Source organism: Gossypium hirsutum, chromosome D03 (genome assembly GCF_007990345.1).
Source record: "Gossypium hirsutum isolate 1008001.06 chromosome D03, Gossypium_hirsutum_v2.1, whole genome shotgun sequence".
Classification (NCBI taxonomy): Eukaryota; Viridiplantae; Streptophyta; class Magnoliopsida; order Malvales; family Malvaceae; genus Gossypium; species Gossypium hirsutum.
The window spans coordinates 39607476-39632953 of record NC_053439.1 but is presented as its reverse complement, the minus strand read 5'-3'; the positions used below and the strand labels follow the sequence as shown (position 1 = coordinate 39632953).

The following is a 25478-nucleotide window of genomic DNA, read 5'->3' as shown; positions in this document are numbered from 1 at the left end:
GAAATTTCTTAACCAAAATTTTAATATGACTCTAATGACCCCGTAAATATTAAATAACTAATATTTACGGACTGATACGTCGAAATTATCGTATCGAACCCACTATTTCCAACACCATTGGAAAACAAGCTATTACAATCATAAATACCAACACTGCCTACAAACTTGAATAAAAATGAATTAATTTCAATTAATTATGTAACACCCTAATCCCAAATACGGAGTACTCGAATACCAAGGCGCTACATCAAGTCACCGGAGTAACCCAGCAAAATTTTCAAATAATTTTAAAACATTGAAATACATTTTATATAAGAGAAAATACCATACATAGTTATATTTAAAATAGTAATAAAAGTAGCTATACAAAATATGTGGAGCTCCAATATCATCGTCTATCAAAATAGTCAAAATAACAAAAATGATAAATGAGTTATAGACCTACAAAAAAAATACAAGTAAGGCCTTAAGAATACAATGCTCACTAATAGATAAGGTATTGTACTCTGAATATGTAATGCTAGGAGTCTCTCGTCGATGATGTTCCTCGGACACGAACAAAAGTCTACAAATCTGAACATTAAGACAATTTGAAGGCTGAGCTTGTGGTGCACAACAAATCTACCATACTTCAAGCAATTCATAAATATAATCATGCAACTCAAATGTATACATAGAAACATGACATGAGTATCGAATAATTAAATCATAAGTCATTAAATCTACATAACCAAATCGCTTGCATATCAAACTTGTCAAACATGTTAGATTGCACATACTGCTCAAATAATCGAGTATCCGGATAGTCCCACGCCACTTCTGGCCACTAGTTAGGTTAGAGCCTGAAGGCTGAGTGCAAACAAAGCATCAAACATATAATTACAAAAATACAACCATGACATTCGAGTCTCATACTTATTTCAACTTGTTTATCATTCCAGCTAAAATATTAACTAATGAGATGTGACAGTCTGCTACCTTGACATTCTGACCTTTTCTCATTCAAAAATTAATAACTCTTAATATATAAATCAAAATTGAGCATCGTTTGTTTTAAACGAAACTAGAATTCTGTACGGTTATAGAGATATAAGGCTCACTTCCTATTTTATCTTATGAAAATTTTGGTGATTTTTCAAAGTCACTATTAAATCTGTTTTATAAGAATTCTGCTGCCAGATTTTTATGACCTTTCAGCACTAAAAAATTCATATCTTTTAAAATAAAAATCGAAATAGATCTCCATTTGTTCTAAACAAAACTAGACTGACTCACGATTACAAAAATGTATAGATCACTTCTTAATTATTTTACAGAATTTATGGTGAATTTTCAAACTTACTATTCATGTAATAATCTGTTTCTAGCAGATTTCACAACTAAGTTTTTAGCTTCATTTTAAATCTTTCAAACAAGGTTTCCACCCAAAAACATATAACATGCAAGCATTATCACACAACCATCATATTTATGAATTATTAAGAAGTATAGGAGAGTTAGAGGGTACCACCTTGATGGAAGAACACCAACAAAGTTTCTTGCCTAGCTCTCCACTAGTTTACCTTTAGCCTTAGCTTTAGAAGATTCACCACCCTCTTTAACTAATAACTATGTAACACACAAGATTTCCCACCAAAATAAGAGTTGATAGGATGTAAAATACATACTTTAAATAAATAAATAAATAAAATATGAGAAGATGGGTAGAGACTTCCTTAAACTCAAACCCTTCCAAACACCCAAAAACCTCCACCTTCATCCTTGAAGAACATAGATATTTTTTTCTTCCATGGAACTTTTTAAAAGAAAAAAAACTAGATCAAGACCCTTACCTTCTTTGAAATTCAGAGGATGAAAAAAATGGTGAGAACTCACTTAAATCTCTCTCCCTGTACATGACTTAGTGAGGAAAAATAGATGGAGAAAAAAAGAAAAAAATGAAGAAATGTAAAAAGAAAAAAAACAATAGGGTGATTATAATATAGATAATGTACTGTACTCTGAATACGTGATACTAGGAGTCTCTCGTCGATGATGTTCCTCAGATACAAACAAAAGTCTACAAATTCGAACATTAAGACAATTCGAAGGCTAAGCTTTACAAGCTCAATGGTACACAACAAATCTACCATACTTCAAATAATTCATAAATATAAGCATGCAAATCAAATGTATGCATAGAAACATGACATGAGTATCGAATAATTAAATCATGAGTCATTAAATCTACATAACCAAATCACTTGCATATCAAACTTGTCAAACTTGTTAAATTGCACATAGCTCAAATAATCGGGTATCCAGATAGTCCCGCACCACTCATGGCCGCTAGTCAAATAATCTCGGGTGTCCATAGGGTTATCACGAGCGCCACTCATGGCCACTAGTTAGGTTAGAGCCTGAAGGTTGAGCGTAAACAAAGCATCAAACATATAATCACAAAAATACAACCATGACATTCAAGTCTCATACTCATTTCAACTTGCTTATCATTCTAGCTAAAATATTAACTAATGAGATGTGACAGTCTGCTCCCTTGACATTCTGACATTTTCTCATTCAAAAATTAATAACTCTTAATATATAACTCTAAATCGAGCACTGTTTATTTTAAACGAAACTAGACTTCTATACGGTTATAGAGATATAAGGCTCACTTCCTAGTTTATCTTGTGAAAGTTTTGGTGATACTTCAAAGTCACTGCTAAATATGTTTTATAAGAATTCTGCTGCCAGATTTTAATGACCTTTCAACACTAAAAAATTCATATATTTTAAAATACAAATCAAAATCAATATTTGTTTGTTCTAAATGAAACTAGACTAACTCACAGTTAGAAAAATGTATAGATCACTTCTTAATTATTTTTACAGAATTTATAGTGAATTTTCAAACTTACCGTTCATGTAATAATCTATTTCTAGCAGATTTCACAACTAAGTTTTTAGCTTCATTTTAAATCACCCAAACAAGATTTCCACCCAAAGACATATAACATGCAAGCATTATCACACAACCATCATATTTATGACTTATCAAGAAGTATAGGAAAGTTAGAGGGTACCACATTGATGGAAGAACACCAACAAAGTTTCTTGCCTAGCTCTCCACCAGTTTGCCTTTACCCTTAGCTTTAGAAGATTCACCACCCTCTTTAACTAATAACCATGTAACACACAAGATTTCCCACCAAAATAAGAGTTGATAGGAAGTAAAAAATACATAATTTAAATAAATAAATAAAATATGAGAAGATGGGTAGAGACTTCCTTAAACTCAAACCCTTCCAAACACCCAAAAACCTCCACCTTATCCTTGAAGAACATAGATATTTTTTTTTCTTCCATGGAACTTTTTAAAAGAAAAAAAAAAACTAGATCAAGACCCTTACCTTCTTTGAAATTTGGAGGATGAAAAAAATGGTGAGAACTCACTCAAATCTCTCTCCTTGTACATGACTTGGTAAGGAAAAATAGATGGAGAAAAGAAGAAAAAAAAATGAAGAAATGTAAAAAGAAAAAAAAAAGGTGATTATAATATAGGGACAAATTCACTTTATCCGATACCCCAATCTATCAAACCATCTTTTCCCATTAATTGGGAGAAGATTTTTATTCAAAAATGGCAAAATCACTATATTAGCCATTCATCTTCCCCTACTTCACACAAGCTTCCCAACATCCTTAATTTCTTATAAAAAGGTCCAAAATTCACCCAAATTAATTCCAACAAAAACCCAATCCCAAAAATAAATTTATCCATCGCCAACCCAGTCAACACTTGAACGTTGACTCGAGAATTTGGGGTCGTTACAAATTACATCAATTTTCATTTTATCCAAAAAAATCAAAATTTTTGGTGTTCTTTTTTAGGGATAAATCTGAAAATTATACATGAACTTTAATTTGGTGCAATTATACTTATGAAACTTTGATTGTGGTTTAAATGTATATATGAAGCTTTAATTTTAATTCAATCATACACATTTAAAGAATTAAATAATACATAAATTTATTTATGTATTGGATAAATAAAATTATATGTGTATACTACATTGTTGTACCCTCACCTGAGTTTGACACATGGCACTCCGAGGGAACACTGAAAATATGTTTTGTAACAACTCGTTTTTCTGTGGTATTGGAAATGGTGGTTTTGGAACCCTATTTTTCGATGATTGAATCTGTAAGTATTATTATTTAATATTTAAGTATTTACTATAGTATTATATTGAATTTTGGTTTAGAAATTTTATCAAATCATTAGTTAATTAATATACAAAGACTAAATTATAAAAGTGGTAAAATTTAATCGCTATAAACTTTTAGTCGCTAAAGGGCTTATTTAATGATTGAATAATGCCTAAAATGGTAATTAAGCTAATTTAATTATATGTGGACGGTTGGATAGCCTATTATTGGTAAAAACAAAGTTAAAAGAATTATATTATAATATGATAATAAAAAAAGATAAATAAAAAGAAACATGGATAGAAAGACAAAACATCTCTCTGTTTTTCATCCTTGCACCGATTCTCCATTATTGAGGAAGGAACAATTCGACCAAGCTTTGAGCTCTCAATTGATGAGTTCAATTTAGTTCATTTCGTGTAATTTTTATGTTTTTTAGGTCCCGAGAGCTTCATTTAGCTAACCTGGGTATCAATTTGTAAAATTGTTAAAGTTTTCAAAAGTTTTCATTGTTTATTTTTTGAAGCTTTTGGTACTAAATTGCTAGAATTTAAGCTTAGAAGTGAAAAATGACTAGTTTATAAAGTTTAATTGCTAGTTTTTGAACATAGGGACTAAAGTGTAAAATTTTCAAAATTTATGTTAAATTTCTATAATTAAAGATATTATAGGGCTATAGAAGTATGAAATTAAGATCGGTTTCGAAATTGAAGCTCAAATTTGAAATTTATAGCAATTTCGAATTTAGTGACTAAATTGAATAAAATGCAAAACTTTAAGAGTTTTGTAAAAATAGAATTAAATGGGTTCATGCATATCATACTATAGCATTACATTGTTGGTATTGAAAAATTGAATGAATTATTATATATAGATCGAGAACTGAACCAATCGAAGGATATTTGTGAAAAACAAAATTACAGATTAGTCCTCAACATCGTGTTTGGTGTTGTTTTTGTCAGATAAGTTCATATGGAATTTATTATGTTAATTTTTGTTATTTACATATTATATATATATATAAATTCTTGCTTGTATATTGAGTTGGAATGAAATATAGTTACTTTTAACATTAGATAAAACTAAATTGTAAAGTTTGAAATATAGGACATTTTTTAATAAGCATGAGTTATCGAATTGAGTTTGACTATATATATGATTGAATGATATGAAATTGTATATATGATGATGTTATGGATATTAAAATGGTACGAGTACAAAATAAGGTTAGGATGTATTTATAAATGACTAAGGTACGAATGGCAAACCATTACGGTTTTAAAGGAATTGGGTGTTGGTTAGGGACTTAGCTATCGATGGCTGAGATCTAGCATATGTTGTGGATACTCTATAGCCTATACGAGCAGCATTAAATAACACTTATATGAATAATCCCAACCTACAGCTTGTACAACCAGACCCAAATGATATAGTTCAGGTGCTAGACAGAGACTTAGTTATTGACGACTGAGATCCGACATATGTTGCGGATTCTCTACAACATATAAATTACATAAAAAAACATAGTTGCGCTACTTATCATAATTATGGTGTATGTACCTTGTTATATTATATATATACTAGTTTGTATATCCGTGCTATGCATATACTTAAATTGTGTTAAGTTTAATGTTATTAAACAAAATAAAAAAAATATTTAATGATATATTTTTGTAAATATGAATGTTATTCAAATTGATATAACAGAGAGTATGTATGTAAGATGATTTAAAGGCATTTAAATTAAATTCTTAAATATGTAAAAAGAAAGGGTTGAAAATATCACATTTATATTATTTTAATGTCGATATCAATTGAGTTAAGACTCAATCGACAAAAAAAAAATATTTGAAGAAATGGAAGTAGTATTATTTTAATGAATTAAATCATATATATTTTTAGTGAAAGTGTTGAAAATCATATATCTAATTGATTTTTTTGTGTGCGTTTTTGAATATCACATGTATACAATTCTAAGAAGGGTGATTTAAAAAATTATTAACCCCATCTTCTAATAAAATATAAAGAGTATTTAATGATTATGATGGAAAAAATCCATAAAAAATTACATAAATAAAAGGCTAAAATTGAAAAACTATTATTAATTTGGGTATTTTTGTTAGGTTGTAGTATTTGAAGGACCATTAACGTTAATTAGAAAAAAGGAAAACAAAATAAGCTAAAGTAGAAAACATGAAGGGGCATTTAAGAACAATTATTCCATTTCTTATACCTCTAAGTACGAAATATTATTTCCTTAGTACATAGAGATGCGATATGTAAATCATCTCCAAAAATATAAAATCTTCTATCATGTTATTTATTTTGTAATATTCAATTTGTTAATTAATAATTTATTGAATAACTTTTGTAACCCCCAAAATTTTTCAGTGTTCTATGTGAGACTGTTCTGGTGATTTTGTTTATGTATCTGATGAAAAATTCATTTTTATTAGATTTAATTATTTTTAGATTATTGAGAGGTCATCGTATTTTTAAATATTTTTATATTTTCGAGTTTAACTAGATAAAATATGAGATAAGGGGATAAACTTGTAATTTTTGCCTTCGAGGATATTTTGACCATTTGGGACTTAAATATGATTAAATATTAAAGATATAGTGATGTGTAGTGGTGAAATAATTTTTGAGATAGTTAAACACGTTGTATCACACCTTTCGTTAACTTTTGACTTGTTGACCCAAAAACTTAAAATTTAAATATTATGAAACATAAAAAGGGGGGAAAGAGACATCCTCGTGTCATCATTGTGCACTTGGCCATAAGAGAGAAGAAGACACCATACTTTTTCAAATTCCTTCACTTTCTACCATTTTTACTTCAATCTCCTTCCATTTTTCTTTATTTTCTTATAAAATCATCCTTTAGAAATCATAATAGAGCTAAGATTCTCCACCAAACTCGTCACCCACACATCTATGGTTTGGGTTTTAGCATGTGAATGAAGCTTTGGTAAGGATTCATGGTTTCTTAGCATTTCATCATTTTTATTATATGTTTAGAAGCTTTAAAATGAGTTGAGCCATTAATATGACTATTTAATGCTATTCTAACATTTTGACAATTGGGGAAAATTGTTGTTTTGTATGAAACTGAAAAGAAAGTTGTTAGAGGTGATTCTAGCAAAGAGAAAGAGAAGGTGGTGGATTGAAAGTATTGGAGAAGTCTCTAATCATTTTTGTTGTTTTTGAGAAAGGTAAGTTCTCATGAAACTTATTATATTTTCATGTTGTAGTGTGCTGTAGTTATTTAACTTATTAAATATGTTATTTGAACGTGGAAATATAGTATAAAATCAATAATGTTGACATGATAGGCAAGGTAGCATGAAAGCATGAATGTATGTTAGATTTATGATGCTATGTGTTGAAAGTATGAGGCAATCAAATGAGTTTTGTAAAAAGAAAACCATGAGTATTTATGAATGTTATAATTATGCACAATGAGACTTAATGGTAAATGCTCATTTGGTTGTTGTGCCCATGTAAACTTGGTAGGAAGGTTAAGATACGGTTGACATGTTGATTAGGGTCATATGTGCATTTATGTACGAGTTATTATAGAGTTGGAGCTGTATCGTGTCATTCAATGGTTTAACATTTGTTTCAGATCATCAGATGTACACCATCTCTTTAAAGACTATTTTGGTGTGGTAGACGGATGAACACGATGGTTTTGGGCTTTGCACTTATGTGCCTTAGTGTGGTATAGTTCTATACTCTTATGAGCATTCTTGGTATGGTGGTGGATTCTCGAGTGTCCAAGTCCATTTTACTAACATTGGGCAAAAAGCCTTATACGAATAGATACTTGATTATGAAAAATGAATATGAAATGATTGTGCTATAAACTTTAAAGAAAAGCTAAAAGTCTTTATATGTGTTACCATGATATCTATATTTGTGTTCCATGAGATGATAAGAATATATATTAACCATGTTATATGTGCTATATTAATTGTGTTGGTTGACATGATTATAAATTCTTATACTTAGCTTGCCTTATGTGATGTAGTTGAGAATGATGTAGCAAGTATTTAAGTTCTTATGACATTTAGTATGCTCACCTCCAACAAGGTAAGTATAGTGAATTCTATTTGAATTTACTAAGCATTATTTGCTTACACGTTGTTTTTACACGTAGATTGTTGATTTGCGGAGACTTGAAGCCTAGCTCAATCCGAGACATCACACTATCATTGAGACCTACAAGATTATGACAATGACATGTTTTTTAGTTGTAGCATGTACTAGGTGTCTACATGAGTAAATATGTTAAATTCATATTAGTTGGTCTTTATGTTGATTGTTATTGAAATTTGAGCTTGAAAGGCATGTTATTTCCCTAACCAATCCTTCTTTTGGTTAACTGATTATGTGCATGAATACTTTACTTTAGTAAAACATTTGAAGTGTTCTTGGATGAATTCAGCAATTCATGTTGCAACCACAAAGATGCAACATTGCAACTATGGAGCCCAACATTACGACCTTGCATATCTCACATGTCCCCACGTTGTGACATCGCACTTGTTTTGTCACTAGACTATTTTAAGTTGTTTTGACCTTCGATCACCTCCGATTAACTCCAGATAAATCCTAAATTATTTTAAATTGTTTTTAAAGTTTTAAATATTGTCTAAAACATATTTTAATTATTTTATAAAAATATTTTAAACTTTCTGTTAGGGATCGGCCTGTATAAATAACGAACAAGTAAAATAGAGAAATCAAACACACAAATATTTACGTGGAAAACTCCTCCGAAGAGGATAAAAACCACAGGTAAAGGAGGTATCGAATTTTCATTAAATGAGTCAACAAACGAGAGTACAATATGGAGAAAATAATCCTAAATGTACAATAACAAACCTCGAAAACAAAACCCTAACTTGGGAACAAAATTATCTCCATAGTTATCACGAAACTCTCACCAAAATTTATATGTGACTACATCTTGTTGCCCTCATGAAAAAGACTTTGCTGATTGGTGTGTCAAAACAAGGATACAATGACCCTTTAAATATGTTGAGATTGAAGGGATAAAACGACTAAAATATCCTTGAAGTAATCAGAGTTCAACTCGGAGAAGAAGTCCTGTTTGGAGTCTAAAACACGGCTACATTAGGTGAGATATCGCCGCGATGTTGCAACATCAACGTTGCCCTTGCTCGTGTCTCAAGAGATTGCTGCCTTGTCCTGACATCCTGACGACCCTCATTGTGATGTCGTCCATTGCTCGTCACAACGTCACATTTCTGGAAAATTGAGAATTATTAACCAATTTTATTTATTTATTTATTTCAATATTAAATTTTTTATTTGAGAAATTTTTTAGGGTCCATAGGAAAAAAAATTCTGGAATCTTTTCAGAATTCAGCAATTTGGATGAGAGCTAAAAAAGAATTAATTGCATATATGAAAATAGATGAATATTAGCTAAACATGGAAATAACTAAAAAGTGTAGCAAAGAAGGATCTTAAAATTTTGTAAAGCTGTAGTATGATTTGTATTGCACAAAATAACCTAAACTCCATTGTTTAATTTCATTTGGAACATTTTCGGGATTTTATAGATAATATATGATTAAATAAATAACATTTATTTAAATTAACTTTATATTTTTTTGCTTTTAAATATTTTTCAATTTTTTGAAATTATATAGAAAAGAAAAAAAACATTTCTTTTATGATACTATCATTTATCTTTATGATGAATATTAAATTTAAGATAAATATAATTTGAATATTAAGATATATATTATTAATTGAAATATATATGATTTGAATTTATTTTACTTTTTAAAAAATATTGTCATTGAATTTTAGCTCGATTGGTATGGGTATTGGCGGAGCCAAGAGGCAGGTAGGGGTCTTGCTCTCCCTTAAAATAGAAAATTTTCTATTTAGGGCTTTTATAATTTATAAAAATTTAAATTAGTAATGGTAAAATTTTATTTTAGCCCCTCAAAATAATAAAAATTTGATTTAATCTCTTAAAAATTATAAATATATAGTTTATTCAAATGGTAAAACTGCATTTTTATTATCTTAAAAATATATAATTTTATTTCGGCCCCCAAAAAAGTTTTTCTGGCTCCGCCACTGGGTATGAGTATTATTGTAAATGCAGAATGATGTGGTTCAAGTGTGTTGACGATTATCCTCCTATTTATATGAGTTAAGAAAATGTTACAAGTAATTTTAAATATTGTGTAAAAAAAATATTGGATTATCACGTTTGATCTTTTGGGATTATTTTTTATATTTTAAATTATTTTATTTTGGTTGAAAAGATACAATAATTGTAGGACAATTTTATGACCCATGTGTCATTAAATAAGACACCCCACGTCAATAATGGACTTGAAACCTTGTTAATATATAGAGAGGTTTTTTACATAATCATAAATAAATAAAAATTAATTATCAAAATATTATTTTAAAAAATTATTTTAACAATGTTTTGATAAATCTAACATCAAATCGCTACCATTCATAAAGATTTAGGATTCGATTAGTGTTTATATGATATCTAACATTTTATCATCCTTTTCTTCATTTCTTCCCTTATTTGTTTTTTTTCTTCTTAAATTACAAAAAATCAAATAAATATAATAAAATCAATGTTTTACAAAATTCAATCAAAACAATATTCTAAATATATCAAAATCAAAATAAATATAACACATATCCAATGCCTCATTTATATTTCTTTCCTCAATCTTGATCGGTTGAGAATAGAGGTGATTATGAATAGGGTCAGGCCTCAACATAATTTCAAGCTCGGGTTTGATTTGACCTAAAAAATAGGCCTAAAATTTTATCCAAGTTTGATCCGAATAAAAATACTAAAACCTGAGTCCGGTCCGGCCCAAATCATCCGTATTAAATTTTTTTATAATGTTATTTTTATATAAAAATAAATTTAAAAAATATAATACATAAAATACACTAAAATATTAAAATAAATATTTTTTCAAAAAATTTAAAATAAATTTTAAAAAATATTTATACTTAAATAATACTAAAATAAGTGTAACTTAACAAATAAATGCATCTAAAATAATAACAAAATTAACAATAAAATAATAATTATATAATATTCAAACAACAACAATAAAATAGTAATAATATAATAGCAAAATGACAGTAAAACAACAAAACATAGTAATAATTCTTTTACAAATTTGAGTCAAACCGAGCTCAAATAAAAAAAACCACTCGCCCATTTAAAAAATAAATCTCATTTTTTTACTCAAAATTATTTCTCAAAATTATATTTTTTTTCCAAACTGTCGATTTTTTCGAACTACGAATACAAACTTACTTTTATAACATGCCGTTATCGATGTCTGAAAAAAATCAAATCCTAAATCTCTAATTTTACGCTTTAGACAGTCAAATTTAAAGTTTTGATCTTTGATTGCTTGCCCAATAAAAAAAATCAGAACTAACATTCACTTTCTAGTTTGTAATTATTCAGCAGCCTACTTAAGTAAGTAACCCACCAAAGATTCTAATTTGGAAGCATGCAAAAATTCAATTTCTTGTGCCACTATTACTACTACTACTACTACTCCCTTCCCAGGTTCACTTCTTCACTTTTTCCTTATCTACTTCTGCTTTCTTCTTTTTTGTTTATTCACTGACGTTGATGTAAATTGTACTTGTAAGGATCTTTAGATTGTTTTAGGAAGATTAATTGTTGTTTTTGGGTGATATTTTATTTGGATTTTGTGTATCTACTGCAAAATTTTTGAAATTTTTAGCTGATTTTGAGGTTTAATTTTGTGGGATTTTGCTTTGTTGTTATTAGGGTTCGATAAGGAAAAAAAAGGGTAGAAATTGGTGTAAAATGTTGGCTTTAAGCGTGAATTCAAAAAGGCAAAGGCGACCGAACGTTAGGTTAGGGGAAATTGGATATGTGTCTGCTGCTTTTGCATGTGGGTTTTCTCAGAAAACTAAGGAAAATCTGGTTCACAAAACATGGAAACCTGATTCTCTCTACTCTCAACACAATGAACTTGATACTGTTATTGAGTTTTCTTCTAAGGGAATTTCTCCAGATTTCTTCATATCGGCTGATTCCCAACACAACACAGAGAACAAGAACCCGAATTCTTCGAAACCAGGTTTCGATTCGGTTGGTGCTGATGAAATTCACATGATGAAGTCTGGTTTAATTTTTGGTACCGTAACCAGGAAGAGTAGGGTCATGAAATGGCGAGGAAGGAGTAGGGAGGGCAATAATTGCTTGTTCGGTAGTGCTTGGACTCGGAGTTCTAAACTTAGTCCTCGGTTTACTGGTGAAGATAGAAAGGAGCATGGTGAGAAAGAGTTAACGGGAATCGGATCAAATGCTTTTGCTGGTTATTACCCTGATAATGTTTTCCAAGACATATTGGATCATGAAACATCAGCTAACAGTAAAGATGCTTGTGAATATAATGTGGATGAACCTGGTTATGACAGTTGGAAGGATGCTTTTTATGAAGGAAACAATGTGTTTCTTAAATCTGATGATGCATGGGACCAAACAATATATACGCATAATGACACAACTAGTGTCCGAGGATGGTTGGAGGACCTTGGATTTGGCAGGTATGCTGGTATTTTTGAAATGCACGAGGTCGATGAGGAAAGTCTGCCTCTGTTGACACCAGATGATCTCAAGGAGATGGGTATATTTGCAGTCGGCCATCGAAGGAAGTTGTACAATGCAATACAGCGGTTAAGAGGCAATGATTCTTCTTGAAGACTTTTCAGATAAGCAGAGGTAAATGCTAGCTTACTTGTTTTTCAAGCAATCTAATTAATTCTGTTTTAACTATCATGCACATGTTTCCTTATTTCTCAGTTTGAAGTATCACAAGTGATGCTGCTATGCCAACTGTTGTAATTCGAGGACAAGGAAACGTTATTGCTGCAAAGCTTAGGTATGAATTTTGTGTTTAATGCTAGTGTTGTTGTTATGAGCTTTATATCAAAAACTTAAACCACAAATCACAATCTTCATTCCAAAATCTTTTAAGTAGTTCAGAGATCTCATTTTCTTAGTTTTGCAAATAAAAACTATGTTTATATATATATAGGTGTGTGTGCGTGTGCGTGTGCGTGTTGTTGTACCACTTTTTCCTTTTCTTAAAGTTCGGAATCGTTTTATGATGAAAATAAGTAATGGAGTGCTAAAGCTATGATGCTTTGATTCATCATTTTTCTTGAAGTACTCATGTTTGATACATATTTAGACATAGGTAGAGAGATGCGACCTTCCAAGAACGCTCCTAATCCTAATACATGGGAAAGCTTGGAAAATAACTTTTGCCAGGCATACCCATAATCGACACTTACGCTCGGGTCTAAGTAACATGAATTGTTGGGTCTAGTTATTAGCAAGAACACATCAAATATTTAGATATTGAGGGCTGATTTCAGGATAATGCAGGCCAAGGGTTTTGGCTCTTATTTTATAGCATCTCTCAACTTTCGTGGGGAAAGGAAGAATAATTTGCTGCTGAAGATGTTTATAAAATTCGTATAATTAGCATAACTTTGTCCATTGGAGGGTCTTTCTGTAATTTGGTGCAATTATGTATATAAAACTTTGATTTTAAATTATGTTTTAACAAATCCTTAGAATGATATAAATTTATGTCTACTTATTGCATGTACAAACAATTTTAAAACAAGATAAAAATTTGTATAATCGAATTAAAATTAAAATTTTACATGTATTGAACTAATTAAATTACATGGATTACATTATAGAGGCTTAAAGGTAAACAAGTCTTCATAAAATAATTAAGGAATCATTTAAGTCCCTAATGGAGTTTCTAATTGAAAGTTAACCATCGAGTCCTTGAAACATAACTTTGTCAAAACTCTTGGTGGACTGTTAAGCGAGGACGTAATAGTTGACATGGTGTTTCACATGAAAAATATAAAAATGGTTAAATGATTAAAAATTTAAAATTATAAAATTATAAAATTTATCAAAGTAGTGGTAATTTTTTTATAATATTTAATAACTTGTTATTTTTCAAATAATTTTCTAAATTTTTTATATTATTTTTAGTAATTTCTAATAACTTTTAAAAAAGTTTTTTTGGTTTTTCACGTTGCCCTACAACATACCTCGATCTTTATCAATTTCTTTCTCATCACCTTTCCTCACCCAAAATCATTATTTATCACTATGATAAGCCTACACAAGCCCCTTGTTCGTCTCTCTATACTTTTTTGTATTTTTGTCATATTTTTTATAATTTTAGAATAACATTTTAATAACTTATAATTTTAATATTTTTATTTTTAATCCTATTGACAAATTTTATTCAAATTTCTAGAACTTTTTATAGGTTTTTTTTATATCTTTTTAATAATTTTCTACAAGTTCTGACAATTTTATAATTCTTTCATATATTTCGTAACGTATTAAAATATTTTATAACATGTAATTAATGTTTCTAATAATTTTTATTATTTTATAATATTTTCATATTTTTCATAATATTTTATAATATTTCATAAATTTTTATCCTTTTCTAAATTTTTATAATATTTAAATAATTTTTAAGCTTAAACATTTAAAAATCAATTAAGCAACTATGAAATAATTTAAAAAATCAATTACACTCATTTTTTTCCATCAAACACCATATCAATGGCAACATCATTTTTCATGTCAATTTTCACGTCACTTATCATGTTAGTTATCACATCATCACTTAATAATTTTAATTTTTTTTCCAGAAATTCAAAAAAATCAAATGATTGCTAAGTTTTGATTAGTAACTCAATTGATTGTAGTTTACAATTAAAAGCTTAATTGATTTTACTTTATGAGAGGACTGTTTTGATATTTAAGCTTATTTAAATAAAAAATTGTATTTAACTTTAATATATATGATTTAAAGTTTTGGGTTCGTGGCAATTACACGTTACATGATTTAATTTTAATCCAAGTCCACACTTTCCATTGATTTTTACCCTTCATGGTCCATGGCATTATATGTTTTTTTTACCAAAGTTACAACAATTTTAATAGAATCGGTTATTATAATTATCAAATTGATTAAGTAATCAATAATAATTCAATAAATATAGAAAAGGACCCATGTAACATCTCCAAAATTTCTGTTCTGACACTTAACATTGTTTAAGGATTAAACATAATAAAATTTTGAGAAAATTGAAAAACGAGTTAGATAGAGAATTTTTGTGAAAGTAAAATTGATATTAGAGATAGAAATCAATGAAAAGAGATATGCACGTGAAAATATGACAAAAAGACCAATTTGTAAAATTTGAAAAGTTAGAGGATTAAAATGTAAATTTGACAAAAAATAAAGAGAATGAGGCTTATTATTGATTATTTGGAATGAGAGTAAATTGAAATGTGTAATGGTATAATAATAATCACTTATGGACAAAATTAGAAAATATTTGAAAGTACAATGATTAAATTATAAAATTTCATTTTTATCGAAAAAAGAGTATAAGTGTAATTTTCATCATTCATGGACTCATATTAAAGACTATATCTACTTGAACTGGATTAAGAAGTCAAAAGGGACAAAATGATAATTTTATCACATAAGAGCATTTTAGTCATTTTACATGGATATCATATTGAGAAGAGTACGAAAAATAAGGTATCAAAGTTATTGGGATCAATTGTGGACCATTTGATATGATTAATATGGAAGATTGAATATGGGTTGCACATTGAAAAAGTTTGACTTGACTTTGACTTGGGGGATATTTTATAATAGGTTTAATGGGAAAAAAGAGAAGAAAACTTTCATCTCCACTACAGCAAAACAGACTTTTAGTGGCGTTTTTTTAGGCCTATAGCGGCGCTTAAAAAAAGTATTTGCGACGCTTTCACAAGTGTCGCAAAAAATGCCGCTATAGACAATGTCGCTAATTTTGGCGGCGTTTTTTTTCACATAAACGCAGCTAAAGAACATGACCTTTAGCAGCTCATTTTTCACAAATGCCGTTAAAGAACATGACCTTTAACGACACTTTTTTCACAAACGCCTCTAAAAGTACCGTTCTTTAGCGGCGTTTTAAACTTTGGCATATTTGTAGCATCCAATTTTCATCCATATGCAACCCTTCCTGTAGCATGGAATCCAACCAAAAACAGAAAATCTAAATGATACTTCAAATTCAACGAAAGATATATGATATAAATTGATAAATGAAGTATAATTCAAATTATTCTTACAATAATGTTAAAAGTTAAAATGTTAAAAATATTCATACAATAGTCTAAGATGGCGGATTTTGCGACTGCTGAAACATCTTCATCATATTCTGAAGCTGTAGCTGGAGTATGTCGTATTTTTTGCTTTGCTCTGCTTCCCTCGCTGCTGCCTCTGCTTTAAGTTGAGCAATTCGCTCATCTGTGCTCGCTTGCATCTGTGTCATCTGGTCTCTTAACCTCTGAACTTCAGCTTGAGCCTGACTCCCCGAAGGCATGTATTGCTGTGAGTTGAATCCAAAATATTGAGTTGGGTTAACAAAAGATCTTTGAAATCGAACCCGACCATACCTTTAAGGACCCAAAACTTCAGTAATAATCCGGTTATCAATGTCGTCAAGATTAACAGAACTATCACTTGAAGCAATCGCTTCATACTCCACATTTTTATCCTTTAGTTTCTCCTAATAAATCAATCAAAGAGTTAGAAACGCGATATGTATTATAACAACAAATGCAACATAACTTAACATTATTTGCATTACAAACAAAGAATTAAACCATTATAATTAAACATTATAAATATTTAAAATAATTCAAATTTTCTTAAGTAAACATACCATAATTTCTGCAGCTTCAGAAGTCATAGGAGATCCATCTTTCTTCCTATGTGTAATGTCAAAAAGCTGAAGGCGTCCAACTTTTTGACCAGACGACAGTTCCTACAATATAGTAGTAAAAATATTATTTAATAGAAAGTAATAAATATTTGACACTATTAATAAATTTAAAATACCTCGGCCTCAGCTACACAAGCAAAACTTTTCAACCCAACTATGTGAGTGAATTTCTTTTTTCGCCTGCTGCTTGTTCCAACTCCTTCACGATCCTACATTATGAAATTATTATTACGTATATAGTAAATACTATAAACCGAAATAATTATAAGAGTTTGGAAGTACGTAATACCTCTCTTTTCTTTGAATTCCAAAATCTAGCCGCATCTTCCCATTGGTACCTCAGCATTCCCGGCAGGACATTTTGCAATTTATCTTCGAGGGTTGTTTCTGTCTTAAAATATTCTTTCTTTAAAGTACTTTTATGGTCTCTCCATCTTTTTCCCAATGCCTTCTTGACATAATTATTCGAGACCTCTAAAGCAAACCTCTTTTACAAAAAACACAAGTTTAGAAAGTAAATATAATTGAAACTTAAACCAAAGTATTATAAATTACATTCACGTTTTGTTACATTAATATTATCGAGAGCATGATTTTTGTTACTATCAGAGATTTGATGCCATGACTCGTAGTTGATAGGCAACATATTGCCATTTCATGCTATAATGCCCAATATCCTGCTAAAAGTCGAGCTTTTGATCCAACAGGCTGACCAAGATTGTTTTTAGATACTTTGACATGCTCGACAGGATTTAACTTGTATAAATCTTTAAGTAGCGTATGTCCTCGACCTCTGCGCGTCCCATCACTTTCAGTTGAAAAATGTTATATTATAATCTAAGAATTTGAAAAAGAAATCAATAATAAAAGTCAACACGCATGTAAATTAAATTTAACATTACTTTGAATTTCTGCAGGTTCGTCACGTGTATTCGGAACATTCAAAGATCCAATAGCAGTCTGTTATTCACTATTTGTTTCTTCCAAATTTGGAGTATTTTGAACAATACTTAGATCTTGCAATATTTTTCTAGGCATTTTCTCTACAATACACGTAAAATAGTTGAAATTTTAGTAACTAATTACAACAATAATAGTACATATAAAATAGTTGAAATATTTAATAAGACCAATATTTATGTATTATGATATTACATATAATTAAAAAATCGTAAAATCTTACATCATAATTCGAAAATATCTTCATCAACATCTTGGCGAACCCATTGAGATTGTGTACTAGTACTAGGGATATTTTCATTTAAGTTTTGTTCTGGGAAGGTAAAGTTTCTGATCTTTCTTCGATGTCATCTCTACTTTCATTGCCCATGTCAAACAAGTCTCTAGGGATGTTACGGAGTACAACGTACCAACCCTCATCAGTTGGATCTTTCGAGTAAAAAAACTTGTTTCACTTGAGAAGAAAATACATACGACTCATCTATCAATTGTTGTCCAGTGTGAATCAATCGAGAGAAGTTCACCATTGTAAAACCAAATTGATCTTGTTTAATTTCGCGAGTAGTATTAACATCAGCCCAATCACTTCAAAATAAGACAACTTTCCATTTGTCATAGTAATCCAACTCAATAATGTCAGTAAGAAGTCCGTAATACTCCACATTTCCCTCAACAGGATTACTGTCCCTAGCACTAGCATAACTTGTAATTGAAGAATTAACAACTATTCCACAATTTTGAGTTCTCCTCAATCTCTTGCGATATTTCGTATGAAATCTGAATCCATTGATGAAGAAGACACTATATCTTTTTACTACTCTATTCGGACCTTAGGAAAGCCATTTAACTTCGTCATTGACGTCCTTCCCACTCCAAACCTATTGAATCGAAAGTAAATTGAGTAATTATAAGTGTTATGAGAAAACATTAATATTTGTCAATGAAAGCTTAAATTGCATACCGTTTGGCTTAACTATTCATGAAAAGATTCTGTGAATAACTTATTAATCTCTCAATGTTGTAATCTTCGGTAGCATGAACGAGATCTCAAGATTTGTTTGCACTCACTATGTTAAAAAGAGGTTTGCTTTGTTAGAAGATAAACAAATTATAATTGATTAATATTTATCAAATTCTAGAACTTACTTGCGTAATGGTTCCATTGAATCGTGGTGAAAAAGAAGATATTGGTGTGCTTGTACCCACGATCTATCATTTAATTATGCAATTTCAACTTTGCCGATTGGTTCTCCATAACTTTGAAATAAATAAGTTTCGGTCAAGTTATGATTAGTGACCCCAACATTTCTACTTGGTCTGTTCAGTCTTGTTTCAACATCTTCCAAATATCTAGAACAAAAAGTCATACACTCCTCTGCCAAGTAGCCTTCAGCAATTGATCTTTCTGGATAATGCTTATTACAGTAATAAGACTTCAATTTGGATAAGAACCTAAATACGGTATAAAACATTATCAAAAGTTGTAACTAAAGGCATAGAAGTGAATGAATGAATAATTTACAAATAAATTAACACCTTTCTATAGGATACATCTATCGATAGAAAATGAGTCCATCAAGTATTGCTTCATGAGGGAGATGGATTAGCAACTGCACCATAATAGTGAAGAAGGAAGGTGAGAAGATCTTCTCCAAATTCCATAAAGTCAAAGCGGCTCGATCTTATACTTTCTCAAGTTCTTGAACATCCAAAACTTTGCCACAAATGGCTTTCATTATATTGGATAGTTTAATTATACAAGACGCCACCTTTTTTGACATACAACACCGTAAAGCAACTGACAGTAAATATTGCATCAAGATGTGATAATCATGTGATTTTACGGAATATAGTCTTCGATCTTTAAGACTCACACATCGAGATATATTTGATGCATACGCATCTGGAACCTTTATATCCTTCAACACCATGCAGAACACTTCTTTCTCATTTTTCGACATTGAAAAAATAGAAGGTGACAACCGATATTTCCCATTTGGAAGTACTTGGGGATGAAGATCACGCCGAATTCCCATGTGAACTAAATCAAGTCGACTCTAAATATTATTTTTTGATTTTCTATCGACATTCAAAATTGTCCCAATGATGTTCTCGCAAAAAATTTTCTCAATATGCATGACATCAAGATTGTGTCGTAAAATGTTTTGCTCCCAATAAGGCAACTCAAAAAAAATACTTTTTTTTTTCCATAAGTCCGCCTCATTAGGATCATCCTCATCATCAGATTCATCCCTCGATCTTTTCTTTGTTTACGTGTTGGGTGGTTGATTCATCTTCCCATAACTAAAATTCATATCTTTCAACATGAATAAGATTTCAGATCCAATGGTCTGCGAATGAACTTCTCTGAACTCTTTAATACCGTCAAATAGAGTACTTTAAAATCTAAATCTATGATTTCCCATTAACCACCAACGATGCCCCATATAAGAGAACTTCTTCCCATTATATAACCATTTCGAACATGTTTACGCAACACAACAAGGACAATCATAATGTCCCTTGGTACTCCAACCAGATAAATTGACATAAGCTGAGAAGTCATTAATAGTCCACAACAAAGCTGCACGTAAATTAAAGTTCTCCTTTCTCAATACATCATATGTCTCAACACCAGCCCATAATTATTTTAACTCTTTAATAAGTGGCTGCAAATAAATGTCAATATCATTTCTAGGACCTTTCTCTTCTGAAATAATCATAGATAAGATAAAGGAATATTACTTCATGCAAATTCATGGAGGCAAATTGTAAGGAACAAACAATACAGGCCAAGTACTGTACGAAGTGCTCATGATCTTATAAGGATTAAATCCATCAGATGCTAGCCCAAGCCTCACACTCTGAGGATCACTTGCAAAGCTTGGAAATTTACTGTCAAATGATTTCCAAGCTAAAGAATCCACAGGATGCCTTAATAATCCATCATCGATTCGTCTATCATGGTGCCACATCATAGACTCGGCTATCTTCGACAACATGAAAAGCATTTAAAGCCTTGGTATTAGCGAAAAATATCGCAAAATCTTAATTGGCTTCTTCCTTGACTGTGCATCATTTTCATCCTCATTCCTATCTTCTGTATTTTTATTCGTCCAATGAGATTGACTGCATACATGACAACACTGTTGGTTTTTCCGATCACCCTAATACAACATGCAGTCATTTGGGAAACTATGAATTTTGTTGTACCCAAGGCCTAAATCTTTTATCAGTTTCTTCATATCTTTGCATGAATGATGGATTTTTGCAAACGGAAACATATCTCTCAAAAACTCTAACAACATTGTCAAAGAATTTTCGGTCCACCCTCCCAAACATTTTAACTGAAAAAGACGAATACAGAAGGACATTTTTAAAAATTTTGATCCCTCATAAAGTTCTTTATTCATTTCAGTAAGTAACGTGTAGAACTTCGCCGCTTCTCCATTCGGCTCTTCATCAAGTACACTTCTTCCCGTTTCGGTAAAAGCATTTCCACCAAGATTACAATCATTGGATGCAACAAAGTTGGGTGGAAACGATTGCAAACCATGACTGCACAGATTAAATGCATCCCCCAACATACCTTCCATGTCATCTTCTCTAACAGACTGATGGTAAGCACTGTGAGGATAAGACGGATTAATCGTTGAAGAGGTTCTATTAGATGTGCACTCTCTATGGAAATTTTATTTTTTATACCCTGAATAAACCTATCAACAATTAGATGTTCGTAGACAACTTCATGGAAATGCCAGTTGATGTTGCCACACTTCTTACACGGGCAAATAATCATATTCGCTTGGCTTGCATTTTGAAATGCAGAATTTAGAAAAGTTTGTACTCCATTTCGATAGTCGTTGCTTACCATTGACAAATTCATCCAAGACCGGTCCATTTCGTAGTTCTTGAAGTCTAAAGTTGACAATAAATTACACGGGTAAGTTGTTTATTTATAAGTATAATTAAGTTATGTAAGTTATGATATGATATATATTTATGTATTATGTAAGTTATGTAAGTTAAGTGAGTTATGTAAGTTATGTGAGTTATGTAAGTTATGATATGATATATATTTATGTATTATGTAAGTTATGTAAGTTATGTAAGTTATGTGAGTTATGTAAGTTATGATATGATATATATTTATGTAAGTTATGTGAGTTATGTAAGTTATGATATGATATATATAAGTTATTATGTATGTTATGTGGAAATTAGTTTTTCAAGATTTGTATTTAGATTTTTAATATCATGTAAATTGAGTAATAAGTTATTTAAAAATATAATATTTATAATTATGTTTAAAATTTAAAAAGTTATTAGTAATGAATTTGAAATATAGGTAACATATCCATACTAATATAGGTTATATATTAAAAATATAGGTTTTAATATTTAAAATATAATATATATAATTATGTATAAAATTTAAAAATTTATTAGTAATGAATTTGAAATATAGGTTAGATATCCATACTAATTTAGGTTATATATTAAAAATATAGGTTTTAATATTTAAAATATAATATATATAATTATGTATAAAATTTAAAAAGTTATTAGTAATGAATTTGAAATATAGGTTATATATTAAAAATATAGATTTTAATATTTAAAATATAATATATATAATTATTTTTAAAATTGCATAAGAATAGTTAAAACCAGAATCTATTTCCCGGTATTCCACTTGTTCAAATAATTCTCAAATTATTCATACGCTTTAGATCCAACTTTTCTGTTTACATCTTTCATAGTCTGTAAATATTTTGCAGCCCATGGAGTGAAATGGTAAAAAATTTGAGTTTATCATTTTATATGAAAAACAATGCATGAACAGCATGAACAGATTTGAGTTTATCATTTTAAATGAAAAACAATACATGAACAGCTTGCCTCTTGAACAATATTTGATCTAATTCGACTTTAGATTTAATGCAATCCTTGTGGTTAAAAGATTAAAATGTAGTCTTAAATTATACACATAAAGTTCATAAATTGTTTCCAAGAAAATTTAGGGTTAAATGCTAAAATTAAATCCAACTTTTTAGGGATTGTTTATGTGAGGGTCAAACCTTTAGAATTAATCAGATAAGGGTCTAACATTTACAAGTGTGTGCAAATAGGATTTTTCGCGCGCTTCAACCAGTATAAGTAGAATTTTGTTTGTTAGATAAACAAAAAAAAATATGAAAAGCCAAGCAAAATGTAAAACAACATTACTTATTTAAACAAAACAGAGTCCTATAATTAGGGGTGTGCAAAATTCGAGTAAAATCGAAAAAATTTGGTTAACTGACCAAATTCGGTTAATCGGTTGGTTAACCAAGTTTTTTCAGTCGGGGGCCAGTTAATTATTTTTAATTTTTTGGTTAACGGTTAATTCGGTTCGAAACCTGTCAGTTAACCGATTTTTTTCGGTTTAACCGAAAAAAATTAATAAATAAAATTATAATATATAAATTGGCCCACTATTCACCTAAACCCAATCCTAACCCAAGTATTCAACCCAATCTAATTACCCAACCCAACCCAATCATAAAAATTACAAATAATTTAATAAATAAAAATAAAATTCTAAAACTAAAACTAAAACTAAAGTCTAAAAGTCTAAAAATAATTTAATTATGTGGGGATTCAATTCGGTTAATTCGGGTAATTCGGTTAATTTTTAACGAAAAATAAAAAAATATAATTTTCGGTTAATTCGGTTAACCGACCGAATTAACCGAAAAAATTTCGGTTTGGTTAACGATTAAAGATTTTGAAAGGTCGGTTAATTCGGTTAATGTTATTTCGGGTCGGTTAACCAAATGAACACCCCTACCTATAATACATGAAAGTCAGATACCTAGGTATAAATACATAAGACATACATACATACTTTGCTGTTTCCGAAAACCTAAGGTCACTACTCATCTGTTTTAGTAGCATGCTTCAAAGTTCACCCACATTATACTTACACAGGATTGAATTCAATTTGTTAAGCCAAGTTTCAGTGTTGAATAGTAAATTGATCAATAAAAATTTCAAGTAGTATAACATACCAAACCATTTACTAAGAACTAGTTTACCATACCAAAATTAAATCTGGCCCAAAACATGAAGAACTTAGCATAACAAAAAATACCAAACTTCATAATTCATATGAGCAATTAAAATTCTGTTTACCTGATTGAAAAACAAACGTATCATGCTTTAGAAAAGCAAAATAGGTTTATTAATAAAGCAGTGTTGTCAAAACAAAACTACTGAATTTTAATTACAACAAGCACCCTTACAGACCCAAAATTCAGATAAAATTTCAGCATCAAATTCATCTCAGTACACCAACAAACATCATAACAAGACAACCAAATTGCTAAATTACAACAGCAATTCCTAAGAAGCCAACGTAACAAGCCATTTTTTTAAAAACTAACAGTATAGTGTGAATCAAAAAGGGATTCAAACTAAAACCCTAATCCAACGCCAAAACTTGAATTAAAAGAAAAGAAAATAATACCTTGAGGAAGATGAAGAGAAATGAAAGAACTTTGGAACGGATTCCACGAGTAAAAGGGTGAAATGAGAACGTTTTTAGGGATCAAAAACCCTAAAACCAAAGACGATTTGACTACATTTCAGGCTCAACAACAAAATATAAACAAAAAAATCACAAAAACAAGAAAAACCAAAAGTTGAAACACGTAAAAAATCGAAAACGAACCTGATTGAAGCTTGACCAAAAAACAGAATGGGAATGTTCTTTTCCTTCTTCGTCTTCTCTGTCTTTGTATGAATGTTGACAAGAAACCGAAATGAATCTTTTCTTTTTAAGTAAAAAAACCAAATGAAGAATCGAAGAACCAAAAATCGAAGCACCAAAACAAGTCCTCTTTGTGAATGTCTGATTAGGGATTTGGAAAGGGGAATTAGGGGCTGGGAGCGGGGAGCGGGGATGGGGAAGAAAACTGATTTGTGGAAGAAAACGGCGCCGTTTAGTATTGCAACATTTGTGGTGCTTACGAAAAACACCACTAATTTTATAACTTTTGCGGTGTTTTCAGTAAAATCGCCACTAAAAATTAAATTCCTACACCGTTTTGTACAATTTTAAATACATATTTGCGGCGTTTTTAGTTCAAACGCCGTTATTGCTTATATTTTGCGGCGTTTTTTAGAGAAACACCACTAATGATTGACTTTTTAAATATATATATGTCTGAAATAATATTATTTAAAAATTTTCAAATTTGTAATAGTTTTATAAAATTAAAATTTGATACATTAATATGACATTATTTTTAATTTATAAAATTTTATAAATTTTATAAATCTTAGAGAGTGTATAATTTAAGTATTTTAAATATTCAAATTTATAAATTATTGATATTATTCAAATAATGTATTATAATTTTAAAATT

The 25478-nt window shown here is 29.8% G+C and overlaps 2 protein-coding genes and 2 long non-coding RNA genes across 10 annotated transcripts; 2 read left to right on the top strand and 2 right to left on the bottom strand.

Annotated features, from left to right (window-relative positions):
* Positions 1-318: 318 nt before the first annotated feature.
* On the bottom strand, positions 319-3511 carry LOC107950836 (uncharacterized). The gene is made up of 3 exons (XR_001698226.2): positions 3393-3511; positions 3066-3159; positions 319-2399 (listed from the first exon to the last, which is right to left on the bottom strand). It is a non-coding gene; the product is annotated as an uncharacterized lncRNA (long non-coding RNA).
* Positions 3512-6968: 3457 nt separating this feature from the next.
* LOC121215485 (uncharacterized) lies at positions 6969-8616 on the top strand. The gene is made up of 4 exons (XR_005911356.1): positions 6969-7165; positions 7314-7409; positions 7823-7918; positions 8357-8616. It is a non-coding gene; the product is annotated as an uncharacterized lncRNA (long non-coding RNA).
* A 2935-nt stretch (positions 8617-11551) lies between these two features.
* Positions 11552-13873, top strand: LOC107949767 (uncharacterized). 4 transcript variants are annotated; one of them, XR_001697886.2, is made up of 4 exons: positions 11583-11803; positions 12032-12991; positions 13073-13151; positions 13661-13873. XR_001697886.2 is itself a non-coding variant. In XM_016884518.2 (3 exons), exon 2 carries the CDS (start codon positions 12071-12073, stop codon positions 12968-12970), a length of 900 nt encoding a protein of 299 aa, XP_016740007.1. In that variant the 5' UTR covers positions 11552-11803; positions 12032-12070; the 3' UTR covers positions 12971-12991; positions 13073-13873. The 4 variants fall into 4 exon arrangements, 1 of the variants encoding a protein (XP_016740007.1); XR_001697885.2 differs by having other exon boundaries at positions 13651-13873; XR_001697887.2 differs by having other exon boundaries at positions 13464-13873.
* A 2522-nt stretch (positions 13874-16395) lies between these two features.
* LOC107950837 (uncharacterized) lies at positions 16396-25079 on the bottom strand. 4 transcript variants are annotated; one of them, XM_041090102.1, is made up of 7 exons: positions 24782-25079; positions 24578-24667; positions 18009-18149; positions 17678-17914; positions 17396-17593; positions 17223-17315; positions 16396-17148 (listed from the first exon to the last, which is right to left on the bottom strand). In XM_041090102.1, the coding sequence occupies exons 4-7, from the start codon at positions 17750-17752 to the stop codon at positions 17023-17025; spliced, it is 492 nt and encodes a 163-aa protein (XP_040946036.1). In that variant the 5' UTR covers positions 17753-17914; positions 18009-18149; positions 24578-24667; positions 24782-25079; the 3' UTR covers positions 16396-17022. The 4 variants fall into 4 exon arrangements, 3 of the variants coding, with proteins under 3 accessions (XP_040946036.1, XP_040946035.1, XP_040946037.1); XM_041090101.1 differs by lacking the exon at positions 18009-18149 and having other exon boundaries at positions 24782-25075; XR_005911355.1 differs by lacking the exons at positions 17678-17914; positions 18009-18149 and having other exon boundaries at positions 24782-25070.
* Between the last annotated feature and the right edge of the window lie 399 nt (positions 25080-25478).